The sequence below is a fragment of the Mustela erminea genome, chromosome 3 (genome assembly GCF_009829155.1).
Source record: "Mustela erminea isolate mMusErm1 chromosome 3, mMusErm1.Pri, whole genome shotgun sequence".
NCBI classification, from domain to species: Eukaryota; Metazoa; Chordata; class Mammalia; order Carnivora; family Mustelidae; genus Mustela; species Mustela erminea.
This window is the reverse complement of record NC_045616.1, coordinates 78292695-78319328: the sequence shown is the minus strand read 5'-3', so window position 1 is coordinate 78319328 and position 26634 is coordinate 78292695. Positions and strand designations below refer to the sequence as shown.

The following is a 26634-nucleotide window of genomic DNA, read 5'->3' as shown; positions in this document are numbered from 1 at the left end:
TGCTTTTTCCCTTACTTCTATTGCCAACCACATCTTCTAATTTCTCTTTCTTCTTTATTTTTGTCTTATGGTTCCTACTTAACTACTTTGCTCTTTTTCTCTATTTCAATGCCATTCTTCCTGCAGTGACACGATCTGTGTATCTTACAGTCACATACCCATAGTGGGCAGATCTGGTTAAAATGTACAGTACCATCCAGTATAGAGGGTCTTTGGACCAGGGCACATTCTTGCACTGGCCAACTGTGGAGTGCAGGATGGGTTCAGATGTATAAGCATGGTACTCCCAAGCATCAGGCACCACCGTTGAAAGGGGAGGTGTCCATTGCTGAATAGACACTCTGGCTTGGGTTCAGGTGCATTTTGTGGCCTGTCGAGGACATTAGCTACTGATGATAGAAAAATAAGTAAGATGTTATAACCTGTCCCAGGAAAGCTCCCAATGTGGTGAGGGAAGCAGATACTTAAACTAATAATACTCAACTTTATAATGTATTATAATTAATATTAACTCAGTGGGGAGGGAGTGGCAACTGCTATAGAATGACAGTAGGAAATTCTTTACTGAAGACATGTAAGATGATAGGGTCATTTTGTCAAGAAAAAAAAATCATCTGCAGTACCAGAGAGGTATGAAATACCTTGGTATGCTTTAAGAAGAGTATTTAAGTGCTTTGAGAAGTGGTGGCTCGTGTTTAAGGGGTTCTAGGAAGAGGGTCTGGTATATGATCCCAGTAAGGTCAGTCAGAGAGTTAGAAGCAGAACTGGGGAAAAAATCACCTCGTAGAAGTTCAAGGAGAGGAGAGCTGTAAGAGTGGCAGTCCAGTTAACAGTACTTGCTGCCACAGGTGGTCAGGCAGAGGACCAAGTGGCTTCATTAAGAAGGGACCATTGAACCATCTCATTTGTTAGCAGGTAAATTCTGTAAGTCTAGAAAGGGACCAGAACAAGAAGCCTAACTGCAGAGGAAAAAGGTTCTTTGAAGCTCTAGGTTGATCAAAGATTCATTCTGATGATGTTTAGAACCAAAAAAAAAGCAAGAAACATGTTTCCTAAATAAACAGGAAAGGAGGATAAAGCTTAATGTGTAACAATCTTTAAGTTTCTCATATTTGTCTGGCTAAAATTTCATTTATGTTTAAAGTCTTCAAAGTAGTTTCCCAAAATATGTATGTTTGTTTTGTCAAAGGGTCAGAAATGTTCAAGCTATTACTTAACGTAAAATAACAGGTATTGGTTGTAGGTACTAATGCAAAAATAACTCTCCAAAACACTCACGTTGTTTAACTAAATTGAATTAGAGGCCCTCTAATCTCCTAGTGATTTAGCAACTATCTGTTTAGATTAGTTTGTGTTTAAAAAAAAAAAAAAAGATGTTTCCTGTTATGGCTGTAATATTAATTGAATAAGAAGTTACATGACTGCTATATACATACACACATGACTTTTTTCCTAGCAAGTAGACAGAATTCACTGTCTATTTCATTGAATCTAAGATCCCATTGATTATAAACTGAACCATTATCTTATGTAAACCCTACCACATTTGGTTGTAAGAAGTATTGAGATTTCACAGATACTAAAATGCAAAAAAATTTACATTTTTGAATAATATATGATTATTAAAACATTAGAAATAACTTTTTGGTTTATATTTGCAGATTAATTTAGGAGCAACAAAAATTGCTCCACTGAATAAAATCTAAATTACAATTGTAGTCTTAAATACAAAACTATAGAAAGATTAACATGATTAGTCATTAAATTGTAAAACTAGGGAGGTACTGGGTGGCTCAGTTGGTTAAGTGACTGCCTTCAGCTCAGGTCATGATCCCAGGGTCCTAGGATTAAGTCCCACATCAAGCTCCTTGCTCAGCGGGAAGCCTGCTTCTCCCTCTCCCCTCTCCCTTCTCTGCCTGCTTGTGCTCTTTCTCTCTCTCTCAAATATATAAAAAATATATATTTTCTATCAAATATATTTCTCAAATATATCAAATATTTATATCAAATATATTTCTCAAATATATAAAATTTTAAAAAAAATATTTTTTTAAGATTTTATTTATTTGAGAGAGAGAGAGCACGAGAGGGGAGAAGGTCAGAGGGAGAAGCAGACTCCCTGTGGAGCTGGGAGCCTGATGTGGGACTTGATTCCAGGACTTAGGGATCATGACCTGAGCTGAAGGCAGTCGCTTAATCAACTTAGCCACCCAGCACTGCCCCCCGCCAAATTTTAAAACTAGGAAGGTCCTCAGGGCTACCAAAGATGTTAATAAATGAGCATTCATTTAATATATGCTTTGAAACCTATCATAAACCAGACATTGTTAGTTGTTGGATAAAGAATGATGGATAAAAACACTGGTCATGGGGCGCCTGGGTGGCTCAGTGGGTTAAGCCACTGCCTTCAGCTCAGGTCATGATCTCAGAGTCCTGGGATCGAGCCCCACATCGGGCTCTCCACTCAGCGGTGAGCCTGCTTCCTCCTCTCTCTGCCTGCCTCTCTGCCTGCTTGTGATCTCTCTCTGTCAAATAAATAAATAAATAAAATCTTTAAAAAAAAAAAAAAAAGAAGAACCTCTTAAAAAAAAAAAAACACTGGTCATGGAATTTATAGTTTATGGTGGAGAAATAGGTTTGCAAATTGCAGTGAGCACTTTAAAGGAAAAGTACAATGGTGTGAAGGAATGGAACTACAGATTCCTAACTGAGATTGGGACCATCTCTGAGGTATAGAAGAAGAGTTAAAAAGTCAGTAGAAATAAACAAGGTGAAAAGTAGACAAGAAGCAGTCTCTGCAAAAGTCTTGAGCTGGAGAGATGTTAGAGTTTTTCAGGCAGTGAAAAAAACACAAGGAGCCCGGTGGAGGTCTAGGTTACTTCATTTGAGGTAAGACCAAATGATGCATGGCCACATATGACCTGTTAAACATTTTGAATTTTAGTCCAACCCAGAGGGATACCTGGAGGGTTTTAATAGAGGAAGTAACCCTGGCTGCTCTGTAAAGCCTGGATTGGAGTAAGATTCAAAGTGAAGAAGCCTCCTTAATTAGGAGTCTGTTGTTAATACAGACCAGCTAAGTTGGCAATTTGACCTGGGGGTTTGGAGTAGAAGATACATTTTCTTGAAGATAATGTGCCAGTATCACCAAAAACATTAATTTGTGTACTATTTGACCCAGCAGTTCCATTTCACAGCGTTTGTTGTGAAGAAATAATCCTGTATGTATGTACAAATTGAGGTACTAATATGCATATCCCCTATTATTTATTAAGAAACTGGTTTAAGTGATTACAGTATTTTCAAACAAGTGTAAAGAAAAGATGCAAATCATGCCAGCTTTAAGGAGGCCACATCATTCAGGAAGATTTGTTTAGACAGGGAGTCTTCTTCATGTTTGGGTGAGTGCCAGGGAGAGAGACACTGAAAATACAGAATGGAGAAGAGATACTCATAAAACAAATTTGGGGGAGGAGAGACATTTAGGACCAAAGGCAAGATAAGCTCCTTTGTCCATGAGTGCAGGAGCTTCTGGGGTGAAAATGCACTGTGCTTCTGCAGTGTGTCTTATTTTTTGAGAACTAGCCTGGGAACCTAGCCACGCCTTGCAACATAGTTACTAGAGGGGAAAGTGTTTGCTTTTCAAACCAGAGTTGTAAGTGAATTTTTGGTATGCAGTCAGCCCATAAATTGGGTTCCCTGTAAATCCGAGCTTCCCTGGGTAAGTAGTAACTGAACAGGATGAAATTTTGGGAAAACATTTCTCTACTCTCCCTGCCTTCTTGTCCTTCCCTTTGCCCTCCCTCGCCCAACCTCGCCCCACTCCTTCTCTCCCATTCTCTTCTTACCTTCTACCTTTCCCCTTCCCTTCCTGCCCTCTCTTCTTTTCCCACTCCTCTCCCCTCTCTCCTCTTCTTCTTAGACACCCCAAAAGTTACATTTTATACTATAATCAGAGCAGGAAAAAGAGCCAGGCACTTGTAAGCAGATAAAAGAATCTCCTTCCTTCCATTCTTTATTTACCTTTTTTCTTTACATACAGGCACTTTCTATTCAGGAGTTTTCTTAGACCTTTGTGGTGGAAATATTCTACTATATGCTCTTAGTGCCCGCTTGTAAGTTTCAAATGTTTTGTGCCCTCTACATTCCTAAAACTAGACCAGTCTCTCTACACAGGATTTTTAACTTGTTGATTTCCACTGCCCTCACAGCATTGATGTTTCAGAAAAACCAATAACCATTTCCTTTCTAGTGCATATTTAGTTTTTAGTAAGTTTTTTTTTTGCTGGTTCTCTGGAGATACTGATGCTTCATGGTTGTAATTAGCTGGAAAGTTCCTAGAGAAGTTTGCATTTGACTTTTTAGTTAAGCTTGCGGTTATCTTCTGTGGTATTTCCTTGAGTATTTCCTTTTCCAATCTGTAAAAAAAACACACAACTGTTCTGTAACTTTATAGAATATCCAAAATAGTTACTGAAATTAGCTTAGTATTTTTTAAGTTGTTACTTCTTCCAGAGCACAAATGCTTTAACTCTTTCCTTCTAAATCAGGTTTTTAAAATCCATGCATATGTGCATATGTGTTTTGCATTTGATATATATATCCTCATGTGGATATGTGTATCTGAAATTAGCAGATGATGGGGTGCTTGGGTGTCTCAGTTGGTTAAGCCTTCAGCTCAGGTCATGATCGAGCCCCACATTAGGCTCTCTGCCAGGCAGAGAGACTGTTTGTCCCTCTCCCTGTGCTGTGCTCCCCCTGCTTGTGCTCACTCTTTCTCTAATGAATAAATAAAATGTTTTTTAAAAAAAGAAAGAAATTAGCAGGTGCTTTACCATTTAGGCTTTGTAGAATTAGGTCTCAAAAGTTACTAGCTTCCAGATTATTTTGTACTAATAACTCCACACTATATTATGGAGTAAAGGTCGATGTTTGTACCAATTTTTACTTTTTATTTACAGAGTATTCCCAATGCTTTGATATGGAACTATTGTTGGGAGAATACAAATTTAATCATTTAGGCTTTGAACAAATATTGTGGGATCACAGAAGATGGCTTAGGTTACAGTTAGCTTATTAAATATTGTTTTTCATAAAATGAGCATATCCACCAAATTCAGTCTATAAAGACTTAAATTATTGGAAATGCTAGAATAAATTATTGGAAATCCTTAAATTACTGGAAATCCTATAGTAGTAAAATACTCTTCTAAATCCCTGTTAAATACTTCAGGATGTGAGAGTGGTGCAATTGGAAACAATGCAGTGTTCATGAATGTGTTGATTAATGCCACACTTAAGGTCTTGGGATCCATTTTGTTAACTATCTGGGAACAAGGACTGCATTAATATTGTTAGTTAAGTCTGTACCTTCTAAATAGAACCTTTCTTTTTAAAAAGGCATTAGTAAACTCATATTATCATGTGATATTGAACAAGAGTATGTATGATTCACAGTGATACTTTCATTCTTGGCTTAAATCATTGGTGAGGTGCGTTAGCAGTTACCTTTTTAGCTACATGTCCAATGAAGGTATAAAATTCGATTTGTTCTTGGAAATTATTTTTTATATATTAATCTCATTCTTGTTTCTCCCTCCATTTCAGTCGTGAGATGGAGAGTAAAGAAACTCTCAAGGGCTTGCACAAGATGGACGATCGCCCAGAAGAACGAATGATCAGGGAGAAACTGAAGGCAACCTGTATGCCAGCCTGGAAGCATGAGTGGCTGGAAAGGAGAAACCGGAGAGGCCCTGTGGTAAGTGGCTGTGGGTTACCTGATGTAAGGAAGAAAGCATAGCAGGAAGTGGGAAATGAATCATAAATAGATCCTCTTGTAAGCGTTTTTTTCTTCTTGATTTTTAAATACAGTCGTTTCATTTGCTTGATATTCTAGCCACTTGGAACAAAATATACCTAAAACTATGCTCAGTAAGCACCTTAAACTGTTAAACTAAGCTGGTTGGGTTGGGGAGGTAATGCTTAAAGCAACACTGCCCCCTACTGTCAGTATCTAAAACTTTTTAGTAGAGACTTCTATTGTACTTAGAAAAAGAAAAGCATTTTTTTTTTTTTCACATTTTATTTTGATTTTCTTTCTCCGAGGTAGGATCCAAAGATCCAAGTTCCAGAAATCATTCAGGAAAGCAAAAAGTTTGAATAGACTCATAGGGTTTGAGGTAAATTTAAAAGATGCCCAGGGTTTGGGGAAAGAAAACTTAGCTAGCTAGGATTAAGAAAGAAAGGCATTCTCTATCCTTTGCCATGGTTATTTTCTTTTAAAGTATACAAATACTTTGAAATGTGCTCATCTTTCTTATAAAAGAAGTAGATCTTGATTTTTAAGTTTTCCAGTATCAGTTTGTATCAGCAGGTTTTTATTTGCTTTTTGTTTGTTCTTTATAAGTAAAGACAAGATTTATTAGATTTGGGGGAGGGCAAAGGGATGGTGGGTATAATCATAAAAGTTACTGGGCAAGCTACTCATTTGACAATTGAAACCTTCCAGCTGTATGATCATCTAGCCCTGCATTCATCCCACTTGCCCCCCCCCTTTTTTTTTTAAAGAGAGGGTTAGAGAGGAGGTGGGAGGAGCAGAGGGAGAGGGAGAGAGTATCTTACACAGGCTTCATGCCCAGTGCAGAGCCCGACATGGGGCTCGATCTCACAACTCTGAGATCATACCTGAGCTGAAATCAAGAGTTGGATGCTTAACCAGCTGAGCCACCCAGGTGTTCCCCACTTGCCTATTTAGTTTAAATTTAAATATAAATTAGTTAGGGGTGCCTGGGTGGCTCAGTGGGCTAAAGCCTCTGCCTTCAGCTCAGGTCGTGATCCCAGGGTCTTGGGATCAGGCCATGCATCGGGCTCTCTGCTTAGCAGGGAACCTGCTTTCTCCTCTCTCTCTCTCTCTGCCTGCCTCTCTGCCTGCTTGTCTGTCAAATAAATAAATAAAATCTTTAAAAAAAAAATAAATATAAATTAGTTAAATATAAATAAGTAAAAATTTTGTTCCTTAGCCACATTAGCCATGTTTCTAATGCTCAGTAGCCATATAGACTTCCCTCATCACTGAGCTGTGTTCTGTCTTGCACACTCTACCCAATGGTGCTAACCCATGGAGCTAATATAGAATATATTTAATTGTTCCTTTATATATCAGCTTTTATGCTAATGTACCATATTGCCCAGGAGTCCTTTTCTTTCCAGCTAAGCTTCCACATTTCTTTCATTTGTTTTTCATATGAAGTAGTATGGTGAGAACCCCTCACTGTTGCAGTAATCATGTCAGAGGATGCAGATGAAGAAATTGGGGATTCATCTTAGAACAGAGAAAGTTCTATTGAAAACATCTTATAGAAGGGGTAAATTTCTACCCAATTAATATAAAGAATATTTGAGTAGTTTAAATCCATCTGAAGTTTGAATGTGCTTTCTGGAGCTCCTTGTGCTGATGGAGAGTCCAGATCTTTGAGAATACTGTAAAGCAGAAATCACAACTTTTTTGAAAAGAAGCCAAAAAAGCCAATCCTTTATGACATATAAACTAAGGACATTCAGTTATCTAAGGCTAAATTCAGTTTTTTCTCACTGTCCCCTTTCCAACAAATTCTTGAGTACGTGTATAGGACAGAGGTAAAGAGGGAAGAGATGTATGGAATAAGACACGACTTATAGTCCTTAAATTCAGTTATGCTACCCTACATCTCACAGTTTACAGATTTCATATTACCCTTAAGAAGTTTATAGTCTACTTGGGGACTCTGCTTTTGTTTGTTTTTATTATGCTTATGTAGTTTAAATCAGGTCCTTCTTAAAATGTGAGGTATAAATATTTCCCAATTATGAAAATGGAACTTAAAAATAAAGGCATGAAATATCACAGAACAGTATGTGACTGTATGCCAAATGTGTAGAGTGGGCAGAGAACAGTAACAACTTACAAGAAAAATGTCAGGCTGACAAAGTTAAGTGCACATCTGGATTTTAACTGACCCTTAAAAGATGGGAGTTTTGGGATGCCCGGGTGGCTCAGTTGTTACGCATCTGCCTTTCGCTTGGGTCCTGATCCCAGGGTCCCAGGATCGAGTCCTACATCGGGCTCCCTGCTCAGAGGGGAGTCTGCTTCTACCTCTCTCACTCTCCCTGCTTGTGTTCCATCTCTGGCTGTGTCTCCTCTGTCTATTAAATAAAATAAAATCTTAAAAAAAATAAAAATAAAAAAGATGGGAGTTTTTACCAGGTGAAGGTATGCTGCCTGGTGTGCTACAGGCTGGAGATGTGATTAGCAGGGAAAGTGGGAGTGAAAGCCCAGGAAGATGTCAGGTTAGTCATGTTTGGTAGGCACATCAGCAGGCTAGTAGAGTAAAACAGTAGTGGGAGAAAGGCAGGGAAGGTTGGCTAAGGTTACAGGGTTTAGCCTTTTGGTCAGAGCCAGATTAGGTCTGTTGAGAAACCACAGGTCTTGCAAGCTGCCTTTCTACTTGAGACATTGCTCTTTAAATGTGTAGTTTTCTTTGATGATTTTGAAATACATGTCTAAACTACTGTAATAAAACATTGTATAAAAAAAGGCAAAATGGTTTTATATTAATCAAACTATTTGGGCATTTAAATTATGCCCATTATTGTTTTCAAGATCCTGCATTTTCTCAATAGAAATGAAAAAGAAAACATCTCCTTGAATCTAGTTGAATAAATTAACTGTAGAAGGTAAAAGTGCTTCTTTTTCATGTTTGTTTACTAACCTATGATTATTGATTTTGAATGTTAAGTGATTTAGGGGACATAATAACAGATAATACTAAATTCTAAAATTATATGTAACATTTTAACTAGTGATAAAGCCTAAATGAATGAAATCTGTGGGTAAAAATAGTCTTAACATTCATTGTTTGAAGTAATACTAAATAAAAGTTGATAAATTGTTATATTTGTATAACATTGTGTAATGAAAACTTGAATTCATTTTTTGGTCTGCTGTGTTTAAATTTACTTAGTTTTTTATATTGTTAAGTAATCAGAATATGGGAATTTTAATTTAGGTGGTAAAACCAATCCCTATTAAAGGAGATGGTTCTGAAATTCACAACTTGGCAACTGAGTCACAAGGAGAGGGCCAGGCGAGCACCACGTCACCTGCTCCCAAAGGCCGACGTAGTCCTTCTCCTGGCAGCTCCCCATCGGGTCGCTCAGTGAAGTCGGAATCTCCAGGAGTTCGGAGGAAAAGAGTTTCCCCAGTGCCTGTAAGTTAATGTTTCAAAAAGTATATTAAGTTTCTATAATTTTTTGATACATTTATAACACAGAAAAGATTGGCTAGCCATCTGTTACAGCAACATTTCTCCAAGTGTAGTCCACAGACCCTTGGTTGGGGGAAGAGCGCAGGTCCTGAGACCTTTTCTGTGGATCCATTAGATCAAAACAAATTTTGTAATAAAACTGAGATCTCACTTGCCTCTTTAACTGCATAAACATTTACAGTGGTGGGTAAAGCTGATGCATTCACCTAAATTAAGGCTATGACAAAAGGAATCGGGGTATTTTTGGCAGACATTTTCCTTAAGACAAGTTAAGTGAAGGAAGGAACTTCAAGAAAGAAAATTGAAATGTTTTTTAACTAGGGAGTTTAGAATTTCAGGAAACTCATATCCACCACTATAAACTTGGCAGTTTCCCAATACTTGAATTTTCTAACAAGATTGGTGATGTTACCAAATGTGACCTTTTTTTAATGTATTGCACAGCGAAATGCGTAAACATTTAGGGAATCTGCATAACTTGGTGAACCAGTATTTTCTTAATGACCAATGCATGATGAAACAAAATCATCCTTAGGTAAATGATCCATTCAAATTGTGAAAGACAGATCTGGATTTTCATGTGTAAGAGTAGGAGAAGTTTGTTGATCTGGTTTCAGATTTCATATCACAGTCTTGGGACTAGTATCAAAGAAGAGTGTTCATAATTATTGGAAGAGTCTTTTAAAATACCTTTTCCAGCTGCATATATTTGTGAAGCCACATTTTCTTCATGTACTTTAACCAAAATGTCATTATCACAGCAGACGCAATGCAGAAGTATGGATGAGAATCCAGCTGTCTTCTGTATTAAATCAGACATTAGAGAGATTTGCAAAATGTAGGTGCTAACTTTCTGAGAGAGAGAAAGACTTCTAGTGAAGAAATACAAGTTAAATTTACTTTCTGAACTTGAAGAGCAAAGAGCAAATGAGTAGGTGGTAGAATGACTAAGATCATGACCACGGCAGGGGGGTCTGGTTTTCCTCTGATCAGCATATAAATCCGTCCAAAAGTAAATTTTAAATAATTTTTTTTACATTAAAGTCCAAACTACCTAACAGTATTTATTGGCTTTATGTTGACACATCTTTAAATGAGCCATTATTTTTAAACTTAAAACAAGAACAATCTTGTTTTTGCTCATGTAAATTAGGCAGGGCTCAGCAAGAATGACTTATGTCTGTTCATCATGATATCTGCTGAAGCTGGAATATCCAAGATGCTTCCTCACGCATGTGTCTGGTGCTTCAGCTGGGATACCAGAACAGTTGGAGGCTGTTGGCATCTCTTCCTCATAGCATGGAAGTTAGGTTGCAACACCAAGTTTTGCAAACTGGGAGAGAGCATGGAACAGATTCTCTCTGTCCTCAGAGGGAACCCTGCTGACACACCTGTTCTTGGACTTGTAGCCTCTGGAACTATGAGACCAAAAAAAAAAAAAAAAGTGTATCAAGAGGGCAAGTCCAGTGTGGAAGCTTTTTTCAAACTGCCTTGTTTCCTAATGCCTTATTGCCCAAAGGTAGTTACATGCTAGTTGTATATCCAGAATCAGTGTGATGGGGGACTACACAGGGTGTAAATACAGGGAGGTACAGGGGCCATTAAAGTATAAAAGTCTACCACAAGTGTATACAGAATTGCATTTCCCCTTCACTCCCCCACTTTAGGATATATGTTAGTCAGAATTACCTCTTGTTCTTTTTAACACTAAGTTTAGCATTTCATTATCTGGATAAATCATACTTTATTTAATGAACTGCATACTAATTAATGGACATGTATATTCCTTGTTTTCATTACTAAAAAAAAAAATGGTCCTGCAAACATAGTTTTTATGCATATGGCATTTTACACATCTGTGAGCATATCCATAGTCTGAATACTTAGGTCATATAGCATGTGCATGTGTACTTGTTTTTTTTTTTACTTTTTAATAACTGCCTACTAAAAAAGTAATGGCTGGATTGAGATATAATTCCTATACTGTACAATTCACCTGTTTAAATTGTAGTATTCATTGGGTTTTGGTCTATTCAGAGTTGTAGCCATCACTATAGTCAACTTTAAAACATTTCTATCACCCCAAAAAGAAACCACAGACCAATTAGCAGTCTCTGCCCAGCCCTTGGTAACTATTAATCTGCTTTCTTAGTCTATATGTAATTGCCTGTTCTAGTTATTTCATAAACAGTAAATGGAATCATTCAGTATATGTGTTTTTTTTTTAATTGATTTCTGTCACCTATCATATTTTTGAGGTTCATCCATAGTATAACTTGTACCAGTACCCCATTTGGGTTTTTTTTGGTTTTTGTCCCCCCCCCCCCCCACAAAATATGTTTATCAATGTGTGTGTTGATTTTTGCCACATACATACGTATTTTAACATAAAAATATTAGCTATGCCATATTCATGGGGGTTTTTTGTTTGTTTAACGTTCAAAACTAATTTCCATTTGACCCAATTCTCTGTAATTCTGTTTGGAGGTACTTCATTTTTAACTATAGAATAACAGTCTTTTGTATGGATAAACACATTTGGTTTATCCATTTGTTAGTTGCTGGACTTCTGGGTTGTTTCCAGTCTTTGGTTGTTATGAATAATGCTGTTTGGAACACTTGTGTACAGATCTCTTTGTATTTTTTCACCTCTCTTGGGTTTATACCCGAAGGTGGAATTGCTGGCTTATGTTTTCCAAAGCAGCTGTACCATTTTATTTTCCCACCAGCACTGTATGAGGGTTCTAATCTAGCCTCATGTTCTCACTAGCATTTATTATCTTTAGCAATTAAACGAGGCATCAAAAAGGACTAGAATTCCCCCTGGGCATTACTATAGAAAGTCCAAGTTCTAGGGGAATCAGTGGAGTGGAATGAGTGGTATATATCACCTTGACCACAGGAGATTTTGTCTGCCTTCAGTGAAACGTCTTAATCTGGGGAAAGTCACTTACTAGTTCTCTATAGAATATATGGGAGGAATTCCATGGTAGTTATAAATTACCAGTTGCAAAGAACATTTAGTAACATGTTAAGTGGAAGCCAGGGAATTGGATGTTTAATTTTTATCACTAGAAAGAAGCAATTCATTTTGCTTGCTTATGGATGAATTTTTATGCTTTTAATCTTGATTTACCTGATGCTTTTCAAAGAACTCAAATATTTACATTTTGTAAAACTACCACATAGTTGTCTCACTTGGCCAAATATTTGTCATTAGTTGTAAGGATAACTGAGATTTTAGAAGTTTATTTGTGATGCGTATGTCAGATAAGCATTTGCAAAACACATTTTGTCCCATTGTATTTTGGAGCATTTTTTCAGAATATAAAATGCCACGTGGCCATATCTGGTATGACCCTTTTGGAGGTCATTGATTCTTATCAAGAAGTAAGTAATATACCTAACACAAAAACAACGTTGTGAAGTTTCAGAGTGGGCGAGTCACACCACCTCGAAGAGCCCCTTCACCAGATGGCTTCTCACCATACAGCCCTGAGGAGACAAACCGCCGTGTAAACAAAGTTATGCGGGCCAGGCTGTACTTATTGCAACAAATAGGACCCAACTCTTTCCTAATTGGAGGAGACAGCCCAGACAACAAATACCGGGTGTTTATCGGGCCTCAGGTAGGATTTTTCACCATTTTACATTTTATTAGTATCTGGTATTAACTCAAATGTATGTACTATAACAGTTTAAATTTAGATGAGTTAATTCTCTTTAGTTAACTAAAGTGAATTTAAAATATATTTTGGGCTAATAAACATTTTTATTTGATGTATTTGTGAAGGTCTCTAGTATGACTCAATATACTTTAGACCACAAATCTGATTTAATAAATTCACCAAAAATAAGAGATTAAGTCATAGTGTAGACTTTTCTTACATATTCTTATATACTTTACTATGTAAGAATAATGAAGCAAATTAACAGAAACATTGTTAAACTTGGAAATTTTAAAAAAGTGATCATCTTGGGAATTCTGATGGAACCACAGATTTATTACCGATAAATTCTCTGTAACTCTTTAGAACTGCAGCTGTGGCCGTGGAACTTTTTGTATTCATCTGTTGTTTGTTATGCTCCGGGTGTTTCAACTAGAACCTTCAGACCCAATGTTATGGAGAAAAACTTTAAAGAATTTTGAGGTAATTTTTAATAAATGCTTTAGAGTAAAACTGCTAACAATTTTTTATGGCTCATTCGTGGCAATTTCCTGTGAGCTATAAATTTAAGGAGACATTTTGAAGGTGTGAAGATATTTAAGAATTATTTGAGACTTACCTCTTATAATTCATTGACTAGTTTTTTCTTCCAGATTGAAAAGAAAGTAAACACTGACATGTTATAGTAAATATTGTCCTTAGTAAGCTATATATGTTCTTATTTTTGAAGCTCTTAAGATTGGCTTTGTGAAAAATTTTATGAAATAAAAGACAGTGGAACCTCTAGAACTCTTTATATGTATATTATAGTGCGAATATCATTGTTACTGTTTTTTTTTCAATGTTAGGTTGAAAGTTTGTTCCAGAAATATCACAGTAGGCGTAGCTCAAGGATCAAAGCTCCATCTCGTAACACCATCCAGAAGTTTGTTTCACGCATGTCAAATTCTCATACATTGTCATCATCTAGTACTTCTACATCTAGTTCAGAAAACAGGTTAGTACAATTTAAGGAATTAAAAGCATTAATCCAGTGTTACTTTTCAATTATAGGGGTAATTTTTTATATTTACTTGTTAAGTTGCTTGAAAATAATTATTGAATCTTGGCTTTGAAGTTAAAATCAAGGGTAAACAATATTTAAAGGTCATCTGAGTATTTGTGTGTATACATACATATATACATACATATATATATGGACTTTTCATCCTGAAAAACTACACTGTTGAAAAATGGCACCATAAAAATCAGAATATAATAGGCACTTCATAAGAAAAATCAGGTGGCATGTATAAAATATAAGTGGCTACTGTTTATCAATCATTACTTTTTGCCAAGCACCTAATATGGTTTCTCATTCTGTTCTTATACAAACCTCATTACATGGTTTTACCACTCTTTGGCAGACAGTGAAGTTGAGCTACTGTGTAAAAAATAAGTCTTTAGTTCTTTTATAAACAAATTATATACACGCCAAAGTGGTTTTCCAAAATCAGTTTCCCATGTAGTACCTTAAATTGTATGACATCACTACTTCTTTCATAGATATTTTCACAGAATCCTCATTACAGGCTGTTTTATGTGTGAGAACACAAGGATGCTCTTCTAAACAGATTAATCATTTATAATTAAGTGATACAGGAGCTGTTAATCACAGGTATTTAAAATCTACAATGCTTCTCAAACTCTTCCATTGCCTAGCTGCTAATAAGAATGAACACGTAATGCTGAGGATCTGAAATACAGCCCAAAATGACAGGTGTGAAAAAATTTTCAATTCTCATGTGAATTTTCTTTCTTTTCTAAGTTCTTTATTGGGTTCCTTCATTGGTTCCTTCACTGGTAAAAATGAGTTTTTAAAATTACTCCAGAAAAGGAATGCTGCTTCTCTTAAAATGGCACCTCCTATATGTTCCCGAGGCACCTGTTTGAGAAGCACTAGTCTTAGTGATTAAGTCCCATCTTCATATCAGCAATTTTTTTAAGTATTAAAAAATTCAAAATTGATGAAGAATGAAAAGTAATGAGGTCAAGGATTTGTAAAGAAAAGAATGGAGAGATATATGGGAAAAGTAAATGTCTAGATTTTCTTATTTTTTATTAAATGAATTGGTTTTAGAATTGCAGAGTTTTACAAGTTTTGGGGGGAATTAGAGATTTCTTAAGTTTACATGCTTTAGTGATAACTGAAGCCAAAAGAGGTCATGCAGCTCAGCTGAGCAAAGGAAGTATCTTGACTTCTAGTTCAGGGCTCTTTCTGTTACTCCTTATCTCTTGTAAATAGTGAAAAAGTGAGCTTTATTTCTTGAGCTTCATGACCCAAACTTATTCTGGAACCCTCCTCCTTTTGATTCACATTGCTATAGCTTTTTGCTTTGGAAAAGAAAAAAAAATGTTTAAAACCGGGTAGCCAAAGTTAAAATAGAAAGTTTCTCTCTAAAATAAATGAAGATAACTTCCAAATATGGACTGGCCATAATATGGAGGTTTTATTTATTCACTTGGATTAATATATATATGGGGGGAACCACTGAAGCTGTCATCTTGATATACTGACATTATACTGTACAGGTAAGTAGGTTAATGTTTCATGTAACCACAAATTTTTATATCTGAAGACTACAATAAAAAAAAAAAAAAACAGGAACTCTGTCTGGAGACCTGATTGCATTGTATTAATTTTAAATTATATAAGAAACAACAAAAGCCAGAATTGGGACAAAGTGAACCTAAGGTCTTAGTACATAAATGGGCAAAGGGCGTGAAGAGGACATTCACAAAAAAATTTCAAGAAGCTAACAAACATACTAAGGAAATGGTCATTTAAAAAAAAAAATTTATTTGTATATTTGTATAGATTTTTAGATATTTATGTAGATTTATTTAGATAATCTGTCAGACAGTTCAGTTCTTGTATAAGGATTTGCTTCACCGTATGTCAAGTTCTGTAGTCTTCTGGAAAAAAATATGTTTTTTTAAAAAATGTTTATATTTGTTGATGTAGTAAATGTACTTTTTTGACAAAAAATTTTAATCTGAGAAATGCACAATATTTATATATATAACTCTGTCACAGTATTATGGAAAAAATTGAGAGTAGCTTAAATATCCAGCCAGGGCATTTGGTTAAAGTATACCCATATTAGGAATAGTTCATGCAGCAGCTATTAAAATTATGCTTCTGGGGTGCCTGGGTGGCTCAGTTGGCTAGGCATCCAACTCTTGATTTCAGCACAGATCGTGCTCTCAGGATTTTGAGACTGAGCCTGGTCACTGAGCCTGGTCTCCGGCTCTGAGTTTATCAGGGAGTCTGCTTCAGATTCTTTCCAGTTTTTTGCCCCTTTCCCCTATTGTTGCTTGCAGTCTTGTGCACTCTCTCAAATAAATAAATCTTTAAAAAAAAAATTATGGGGACACCTGGGTGGCTCAGTCAGTTAAACATCTGCCTTCCACTCAGGAGATCATGATCCCCGGGGTCCTGGGATCGAGTCCCACATCAGACTTCTGGCTCTGTTGGGAGCCTTTTTCTCCCTCTACCTGCTGCACCTCCTGCTTGCTCGCTAGCTCTCTCTCTTTCTGACAAAGTATTAAAAAAAAAAAAAATTTTTTTTAATTATGTAGTCTGAAGAATACTGAATGGCATGAAACCAAATCCAGGTTCTATAATACTGTATGTTATGCCTGAATCTAATTTTTTTTTAAAGATTTTATTTATTTATTTGACAGACAGAGATCACAAGTAGGCAGAGAGGCAGCCAGAGAGAGAAAAGAGGAAGCAGGCTCCCTGCTGAGCAGAGAGCCGGATGCAGGGCTCAATCCCAGGACCCTGAGATCATGACCTGAGCCGAAGGCAGAGGCTTTAACCCACTGAGCCACCCATGCACCCCCTGAATCTAATTTTTATATATAAAGGTATTGTGGGTGTATACATAATGAGTAAGAATTTTAATGGTTATTAGCAGGTGGCATTATTATGGGTGACTTTAAATACTTCGGGCTTTAAGATTCATCACCTTGTAGCTGAAATAGCCATAGAGGATAAATGAATAAATGGGTATGGCTGTGTTCTGGTAAAACTTTATTTACAAAAGTTGGTACAGGCTAATGTGATCCCCTTGTAGTATGCTAATACCTGCTCTCTATTCAAGTGACTTTACTTCTGAGAAAACTATGGTAAAAAGAAAATGTATAATGTAGAAGAAGTGGGCACAAAAATGTTTCTGCTGGTTTCTTAAAAGGTGAAAATAGAGAAACAATTCATGCCCAGCAATAAAAGAATGCTGAAGTCAGAAAAGTATTTGAGGGGTGCCTGAGTGGCTTAGTTGTTAAGTGTCTGCCTGCGGCTCAGGTCATGATCCCAGGGTCCTGGAATCCAGCCCCACATGGGTCTCCCTGCTCAGTGGGAGGCCTGCTTCGCCCTCTCCCACTCCTCCTGCTTGTGTTCCCTCTTTTGCTGTCTCTTTCTCTGTCAAATAAATAAAGTCTTAAAAATTAAAAAACTTTGGGAAAAAAAAAGAAAAGCATTTGTTTGATAAGTTATACTTGCAATTGGACTAAATTGTGGAATTTTATTTTTTTCTTCTAAGTCATTTGAATAAGCTATTTTTGGTGTAATTTGAAAGTTGCTTGACCTGGGATCATCTCTGCCATTCATATGTTTATTATAGACTGTTGTACAAGTGATTTCTCATTACCACATATATATTTTGGCAGCACTTCCCCATTCCACATAGCTCCATAATTATGAAAAGAGATAAAGAGAAGGGGCAAATAATCAGGAGGGGAAGAGACTAGTATGTGTGCCTTCACCTCAGGAATCATGCATCATGACTTTGTTGCACCCATTTGTTCAGCTTTTATTAAAGTTTTTTAAGCAAACTGTTACTTTGCTGTCTGTCATCCAGACTGTTTTTCGGGAACTATAGCTTAAGGTTGTAGAAGTGTAATATTAGGCCCAGAGAAAAGCCTAAGCTTAGTAGAGACTCGAATTTGTTGGGGTAGGCAGAATATGAAATATTCTCCTCAAATTAAAGATTAGTACAAACTGATTTTAATGGTCTTTGGCAGCTTATTTAACATCTCAGAACCTAGTCTGTATGCTGTAATGGAAATAATATTACTGATTTTTAAAAGCCACTCGTGACATCATAAAGGTTCAACAACAACTTATAAAATATAAAACAAAACCCCTCTCTCCAGTCTGAGCTGCATACAAAATAACTACTGTTAACAGTGTAATACAACTTTTAAAAACTGAAATAAAACTCTCCCCTGCATTGTTTTTTTATATACATACACACACTCCTTAGTACTTCTCTCATCTTTGTTTTTTAAACAAATATAAATTTCATGCTTTAAATTTTGATCTGAAACTTTTTTTTTTTTAATTTTAGATACCAGGATGATTTTCCTGAGTCAGTACAAAAATACACACTACTTTTTTTTATGGCTGTATAAGATAATGTAGATAGGACACAATTTATTTTGCCATTGCCGTAATTAATGGACATTTAGTACACCCAACTTTTTGCCTATTAAATGCAATACATTTGCTTTGTTTATATATTCCAAATGACTCTGTAGGACAGCATCCTAGAAAATAGTTTTTTAGGTCATGCATATGTACATTAAGTAATTTAAGAAATATTAGCAATTCCCTTTCAAAAATTTCAGTTTTTACTCCCACCAGTAGTATATATGAGAACTTGTTTTCCTATGCCAAAATGAAGCCAGATGTTACCAACTTAAACAATTTGTGTCAACCAGATTATTTTAAAAAAAGATAGTTGGATTAATATGCATTTGTAATTCAATTTTCATACTTAATTGGCTATTGGTGTTTTTCATTTCAGTTGCTTTTTTATCTTCTTTGCCCATTTTACTATTGAATTACTAGTATTTTTCTTACTGATTTTTCTTTTATTTATTTTCAGCATAACAGTATTCATTATTTTTTGCACCATACCCAGTGCTCCATGCAATCCATGCCCTCTATAATACCCACCACCTGGTTCCCCCAACCTCCCACACCCCGCCACTTCAGACCCCTCAGATTGTTTTTCAGAGTCCACAGTCTCTCGTGGTTCACCTCCCCTTCCAATTTCCCCCAACTCCTTCTCCTCTCTAACACCCCTTGTTCTCCATGCTATTTGTTATGCTCCACAAATAAGTGAAACCATATGATAATTGACTCTCTCTGCTTGACTTATTTCACTCAGCATAATCTCTTCCAGTCCCGTCCATGTTGCTACAAAAGTTGGGTATTCATCCTTTCTGATGGAGGCATCATACTCCATAGTGTATATGGACCACATCTTCCTTATCCATTAGTCCGTTGAAGGGCATCTTGGTTCTTTCCACAGTTTGGCAACTGTGGCCATTGCTGCTATAAACATTGGGGTACAGATGGCCCTTCTTTTCACTACATCTGTATCTTTGGGGTAAATACCCAGTAGTGCAATGGCAGGGTCATAAGGAAGCTCTGTTTTTAATTTCTTGAGGAATCTCCACACTGTCCTCCAAAGAGGCTACACCAACTTGCATTCCCACCAACAGTTTCTTACTTTTTTTTTTTTTTTTAAAGATTTTATTTATTTATTTGACATAGAGAGATCACAAGTAGGCAGAGAGTCAGGCAGAGAGAGAGAGAGAAGCAGGCTCCCCGCTAAGCAAAGAGCCCGATGCGGGGCTTGATCCCAGGACACTAAGATCATGACCTGAGCCGAAGGCAGCAGCTTAATCCACTGAGCCACCCAGGCACCCCTTCTTACTGATTTTTATAAGCACTTTGTATATTAAGAGTGTTCAAATATATACAGTATACTTTAAATATACACAATAAAGTTGCAGTTTTGCCATATATTGAAATTGTTCTATACAAATTAGAATTCTGTCATGTTTTCTCCCACCATATAGTAGTATATTGTGGATGTTTTTGTCATTATTTATGAATGTCTTAGATCCTTTTTAAAAGCTTCACAGTGTGTGATGTACTATTTTTTTTAACCTTTTGATGTTCATTTGGTTAATTTTTTCCTTTATGCTAAATAATACTGCAGTGAAGATATACAGATACAGATACAGATATTCATTATTCTGTTTCCTTATGATACATTCCTGGAAGTCTAATTTGCTTATTAACAATGTGACGTATGTTTTAGCTTAGTTTCTAGGAAAGTTGGACCAGTTTATAGACTCACAAAAAGCACCTGTGATGGGCCTTCAGACTTACATGGATAGATGAGCTCTAAGGTCCTTTTCAATGATCGAAATCTTGAATCTGTTGGCATATCACATTTCCATAAGTCAAACCTTATAGTAGTTGTTGAAAAGGTACAACTGCAGATTTTGGGGCTATATAGGTCTCTAAGATTATACTTCATATTTTGAATTGTATTCATAGCAAGAAAAGGTTAACACATACCCATAATCTATAAATATTAGTGGTGTGACTCTTACTTAAAATTAGTCTATAGCAATAGAAGAAATAAATATTTCTCAAATAGTTCTATAGAAGATGCTCCTAACAAGAATTTCTAATGAGTTTTTTTTCATATTGTAAAGAATCCAAAATTGTTTTTAGCTGTGGTGTTAATTCTGCATTATATTCTTTGGCATTCAATGCTTTCCTTTCTCCTTCCTCACAGTATAAAAGATGAGGAGGAACAGATGTGTCCTATATGCTTGTTGGGCATGCTTGATGAAGAGAGTCTTACCGTGTGTGAAGATGGCTGCAGGAACAAGCTGCATCATCACTGCATGTCAATCTGTATGTGGCTCTTTTTCTCCCTGTGCCTACTCAGCACAGTTACTTTAGGAGTTAACTATATTCTTTAGGATTTTAACATGACTTTTGGGGAGACTGGGGAGAGAAGAAAAGAAGTATATCTAGGTCCTTATGTAAAGTTTCCAGTGAAATGGAGTTGAGGATCTCTTAGGACATGAGCTTTGTGGAAAAAAAAATGTAATGTGGGGTGATACAGTCCTTATGTAAAGTTTCCAGTGAAATGGAGTTGAGGATCTCTTAGGACATGAGCTTTGTGAAAAAAAAAAATGTAATGTGGGGTGATACATGTAGTAATGGAAGGCATGCACAGGATTGAAAACATATTTCTTATCTGGAAAGTGTACGTAGAGGTGAGGAGGTAGAAGACCTGGGCAGGCATGACAGGGTAACATGAAAGCAAGTTTTGGAATGACTTTACCAGGTAATCAAGTGGGCAGAATGTTCTAAAAAACAGTTAGCAAAATACATGCTGTAACTAAAAAAAAGCATATGCAAAAGGTACGTGCATCAAAATAATTTTACCTCTTGTGTTTGCCTGCTTCAGGTAAATACATCAAAGTATTTTTTGAGGTTCCTTCGCTATAAACCTGTACAAACCATTAGCAGCAATTATTACATACAACTAATGTTAAGTATTTATATTTTTTGAAGTTTTTTTCCTCTAATTTTTCAGGGGCAGAAGAATGTAGAAGAAATAGAGAACCTTTGATATGTCCTCTTTGTAGGTCTAAGTGGAGATCTCATGATTTCTACAGGTAACAGTTTTTGCATTAATGATGTAGACCTGTTTAATAAAAAATAAAAATGTTCTGGAAGTGTTACTAAATTTTTTAACAAACTTTTGTTAATTTTTCATTTAGCCACGAGTTGTCAAGCCCTGTGGATTCCCCTTCTTCCCTGCGAGCTGCACAGCAGCAAACAGTACATCAGCAACCTTTGGCTGGATCCCAACGGAGGAGTCAGGAGAGCAATTTTAACCTTACACATTATGGAACTCAGCAGATTCCCCCTGCTTACAAAGATTTAGCTGAGCCATGGATTCAGGTAAATAGTTTTTATTCTTCATTTCTCAAATAAACCTTTATAGACCAATTAATGTAGCCACCTCCCAGTTGTTCTAATTTAAGAAAGTACTTTTGCTTGCCTCCATCATGACTGATAATTTGACTGAAAAATTTACCTCTGGTATTAACACTCATCTGCTTATTAAAGAGTTTAAACTTGGAACATTGTTGGAGTCTCACCTCCCATCTCTAGAAAAATCTCTTTCGGAACCATCAGACATCAGGATTATCTAAGGATAGAGGCTAGACTCCTTCAATGCTAACTTCTTCAAATGTTTAATCCCATTTCTACGAAGAATTTTCTGTCATTTTTCTTTTTATTACCATTTAAACTCAGTTTCTATTTTCTGTATCCTCATGGCATATAGTAGGTGCTAAATTGCTGAGTGGATTAATAAGAAAAAAAATAGAGCTTTTGCCTTACATTAGCCATTTTTATTTGAAAGGGCAGTTTCCATTTTTTCTCTTCTGATGAAATCTTTTTTCTTACTCGGTAAATTGGAATTTCTGTTAGTTGGTTGGTTGGATTCTAGTGATTTTCTTTGTTGTTGTCTGCTTAGTCTATTATTTTTTATAAACGATGTCTCCAGTAGACAGTAGTAAAGTAAAATGTTTTTAATAAACTGTTAAATTCTTTTTAATACTATTAAATTTGTAAACAGACACACTGACTCATTCAGTTTGTATGTCATTAGGATTTCCTTTTTCTTTTTAATGACTGTTATAGTCCTGCAGCTTTTGAATTCTTTTCTTAGTATGTAAGTAACCTATCATGAATCTAATAAAATTTGGAAACTTAAAAAACATAACCTTATTTATCTCGTTCATTAATGGTATTGAACATAGGCCCTTACCCTGCCCCTTCATGAGTCCTCAAGAGAATTCTCAAAGTTGGTACTCAGGGGCTAGGGATACCATTCTTTCATGGGTTTTTTGTTGTTGTTTTTGTTTATTTTGCAATACCTGTGTTTTGGTATTTTGTTTTTTATTTTATTTTTTCAGTGTTCCAAGATTCATTGTTTATGGATGCCATTCTTTCAGGGCAGTGGTGTAGTCAGTTTTGCTTAAGCTTTAGGCTGGACTATGCTATCTACTAGTTTTTTATTAAAAATATGACATAAGACAGAATTAAGACTTAGGTCATGGTATGTTATTTAACACTGCATGCCAGGCATAAGTTGACTATTTTGGTTGATTTATTCTCCTTTAGTATCACCTTGTAATGGAACACATTTAAATAAATCATCATTTATTTGCCCTAAAAATTCAGAAATTTTCATCTCTAAAATTCAGAAAATTTTCATAAGATAAGTTATCTTGGGTCTTAAGTTTACTTTTAACTAATTGGCCCATAATGTCAACACCATGTACCCTTTCTTTGCAGGCACGGTGATTTGCTGATCTGAACACAAGTTTTTTTCTTGAGATTTTTCCACTCCTTAGTTGTAGTTCCATCTATTTTGTTGAGGGTATTTTTTTCCCTTAACCTTTTTCTGCAAGACAAAAATCACATTTAAAGTTTTTGACTTAACCACTGTCATCTGTAGGAGAAATACTCTGTATCTCTTTGGACACTCCATTGCCTTTTTTGATTTGGCTTTATCTTGCTTCAGTTTTTTTCTCTGTAACTAACCTTAATAAAAAGTTGGGGTTCTAAACAGATTTTTTTTTTTTGGTCATAAGTATAACAGTACAAAAACATATACATATCCATCTAATTACTTAATGAAGTTCACTCTTAATTTTGTTTACACCAATGAATGTTAAGGAGTTTGGGTAATTACCAGTTAAACTTGAATATAAAATTCCTCCTTCTGATTTTTAAGTGGCTGGGCATAATTTGAAACTGTAGATTGGTGAAGATTTAAGAAATGTACACAATTTTCCTTTAGTACTCAAAAATCATGCTTATTTTCAAATATTTGAGACTTACCAGTTTTTCTTCACATTGAATTGTTTGTTTGACTACAGGTATTTGGAATGGAACTCGTTGGCTGCTTATTTTCTAGAAACTGGAATATAAGAGAGATGGCTCTCAGGCGTCTTTCCCACGATGTTAGTGGGGCTCTGCTATTGGCAAATGGGGAGAGCACTGGAAATTCTGGGAGCAACGGTAGAAGCAGCCCAAGTGCTGGGGCCAGCGGGTCTTCCCAGACCAGTATCTCAGGAGACGTGGTAGAGGCATGCTGCAACGTTTTGTCAATGGTCTGTGCCGACCCTGTCTACAAAGTGTACGTTGCTGCTTTAGTAAGTAGCTTTATTACCTAACCAAAGCATTATGGGTGGGTTTTTGTTTTGTTTAGAACTTGTAGATACCACTCTTAAGATCCAGTGAAAACTACTTTATCTGATTTAATTTTGGAAAAACCAAATTTTTATTCCATAATCCCAAGAAATTGCAGTTTTCTATTTAATCTCTTCATTTGGATTTTACTTGGTTTTTTTGTTTTTGTTTTTTTAAAGATCTTATTTATTTATTTATTTATTTATTTATTTATTTGACAGACAGAGCACAAGTAGACAGGCAGGCAGAGAGAGGAGGAAGCAGGCTCCCTGCCGAGCAGAGAGCCCAATGCGGGGCTCGATCCCAGGGCCCCGAGACCAAGACCAGAGCCAAAGACAGAGGCTTTAACCCACTGAGCCACCCAGGCGCCCCTGGATTTTACTTGTTTTAACCTATTCAGGTTTTCTTATATGCTGGTTACTTTTCTCCCCTAAAATAGCCATGTCTTGCTGTTCCTATCTTTAAATCTTCCTAATACCTTACACGTGATCAAATTAAAAATGCTTTATGGGATAGCAAGTGATCATAGTTCCTTTGATTTTTTAAAAATAATTTGACATTAGACATTAAGGAGAACTAATTATTAATAAACATTGTTGTATGGAAATTCAGGATCGTTTTCACAGAGGAGGGTTCCATGACATAGATAACTGAGTTGTTTTTCTAGTTGAAGCTGTAAAAAGTTGTCTTTCTTGAGTGGGATGGAATGAGGAGGTTGCTTAATTTGTAATTTTGGAGGCTAACTTGACTTTCTCCATTTTAAGTATATATATCTTTTAGAACAGGATTTCTCAACCTCAGCACTCTTGACATTAAGCCAGATAAGTATTTGTTGGGGGCAAGGGTGCTGTCTTGTACACTGTATGATGTTTAGCACCATCCCTGGCTTCTACCCACTAGGTATCAGTAGCAAACCTCTCTTCTCCCTCCCATCTCCTTCATGACAGCCAGGAATGTCTCCAGGCATTGCTGAGTGTCCCTGAGGGTCAGAATTGCCCCATTTCATGACGACTGCTTTAGAATAATTCTTACCTAGTTCTTTCTTCTTTTAACTAGGCTCCAAGCTCAGGTTTTTTAAAACTCCTTAATCTCTCTGCTTCCACCCTCAGTCTTCTTGTAATCCATCCTGTAAGAACTATGCCCAGTGAATCTTCTTTTTGAGAGGTAATATAGCCTGATGGTTATGAACATGAATTTGGAGTTAGAACTGAATGATTTCATAACTTACCATCCTAACTGGGGTACTTGAATAATCTGCTAGTTAAACTGGGACTAGCCTAGGCAATCTGAACATAAGATCAAGATTATAGAGACCTTAATTGAAATTCTGGTTCTTCCATTTGCTGGCAGTGTCACTTTAGGACTCATTAAATTTCAACTTTCTCACATAAAATAATGAAAATATTACCTGTTAGGTTTGAAATGAGATTGTGTAAAACCTCTAGCCATAAAGTGTGGCACATTGTAAGAACACTGATTATATAGTAGCCATCAGTATTCCTTAAAGACCACTTTGGTTATTGCCTGGGTTAGAAACCCTTAGAGGATTAGCAGCATTTCCAAAAGCATATTCTATGGCAATTTGGCAGGATTATGAAAACTTCCCCTGAAGGAAGAGTTCTCTGTTCAGTTAAAATTGATGAGCAGTGAATTACACAAGTTAAGCGGGTCTGTACCTTGCAAGGCTTCTAGGAACCTTCAGTAAAATAATGTACATTAGGAATTTATAAGAACAAGAGGTAGAATGCATTATTTCCCAAACTATCTTACCACGGTCTGGTTTTTTCATGTAGAATATCCAGGGATCAGCATACTATAAAGACCAATGTTTTTGGCCCAACTTTTTACCTCTTTTTCTTACTGTTTTCCAACACAAACCTACTTGACTGTTCAAAGTACTGCCTTACTGTCTGGTTGTTTCTTCCTAAGTTCAGACGGTTTCCCATCTAGTTTGTGAACTGTGGAGGGAAAGGACTCTGAGAATCAGACTATACTCTTGATTCCTCTATAATTACTTAGTGTGCCATGCACAGTGGAAGCAGAAACGGCTCCATCCCTTAAAGCTCTCCATTCTTTGTCCTTCCTGTTTTCCCCTCCCTTCCCTTGCCATATACAGTTCTTCGCTAAACCATTGGAGGGTTATTTGTGGGCATCACGACATGACATTTTAGCTCAAATATTTTAGCGGGTAGCTTTTAAGAACAAATACATTCTTCTGTATAACCACAATGCAATCAGCAGACTCAGGAAATTTAGCATTAATAACAGTATTATTATGTACTTATGAAGTCCATATCTAGATATCCCGTTGTTGCAACAGTGTCCTTTATAGCTAAGCCACAGACTTTACTCAGTTTTTACCAATTTTTCCATTAATGTCTTTTTTGTTCCAGGACCTAGTCCAGAAACTCACATTGCATTTAGTTAACTGTACTCCCTTAATCTCTTCCCATCTGTGACAGTTCCTTAGTCTTTCCTTGTCTTGGATACATCTTGACATTTTTGAAGTGTGCTGGCCACTTATTTTGAA

The 26634-nt window shown here is 36.2% G+C and overlaps 1 protein-coding gene across 6 annotated transcripts in view; it reads left to right on the top strand.

Annotated features, from left to right (window-relative positions):
* The window catches only part of MAP3K1 (mitogen-activated protein kinase kinase kinase 1), a 79730-nt gene that overhangs the window by 38467 nt on the left and 14629 nt on the right, over positions 1 to 26634 (top strand). For all 6 annotated transcript variants that reach the window (XR_004283997.1, XM_032336196.1, XM_032336200.1 and 3 more), the window contains exons 2-10: positions 5608 to 5758; positions 9045 to 9245; positions 12731 to 12931; positions 13337 to 13453; positions 13819 to 13967; positions 20617 to 20738; positions 21430 to 21511; positions 21617 to 21800; positions 23792 to 24067. Coding sequence is in view for 5 of the 6 variants with exons in the window: in XM_032336196.1 (XP_032192087.1) it covers positions 5608 to 5758; positions 9045 to 9245; positions 12731 to 12931; positions 13337 to 13453; positions 13819 to 13967; positions 20617 to 20738; positions 21430 to 21511; positions 21617 to 21800; positions 23792 to 24067 (1483 nt within the window). In the remaining variant the exon portion in view is untranslated. The remainder of the gene's footprint in view (positions 1 to 5607; positions 5759 to 9044; positions 9246 to 12730; positions 12932 to 13336; positions 13454 to 13818; positions 13968 to 20616; positions 20739 to 21429; positions 21512 to 21616; positions 21801 to 23791; positions 24068 to 26634) is intronic.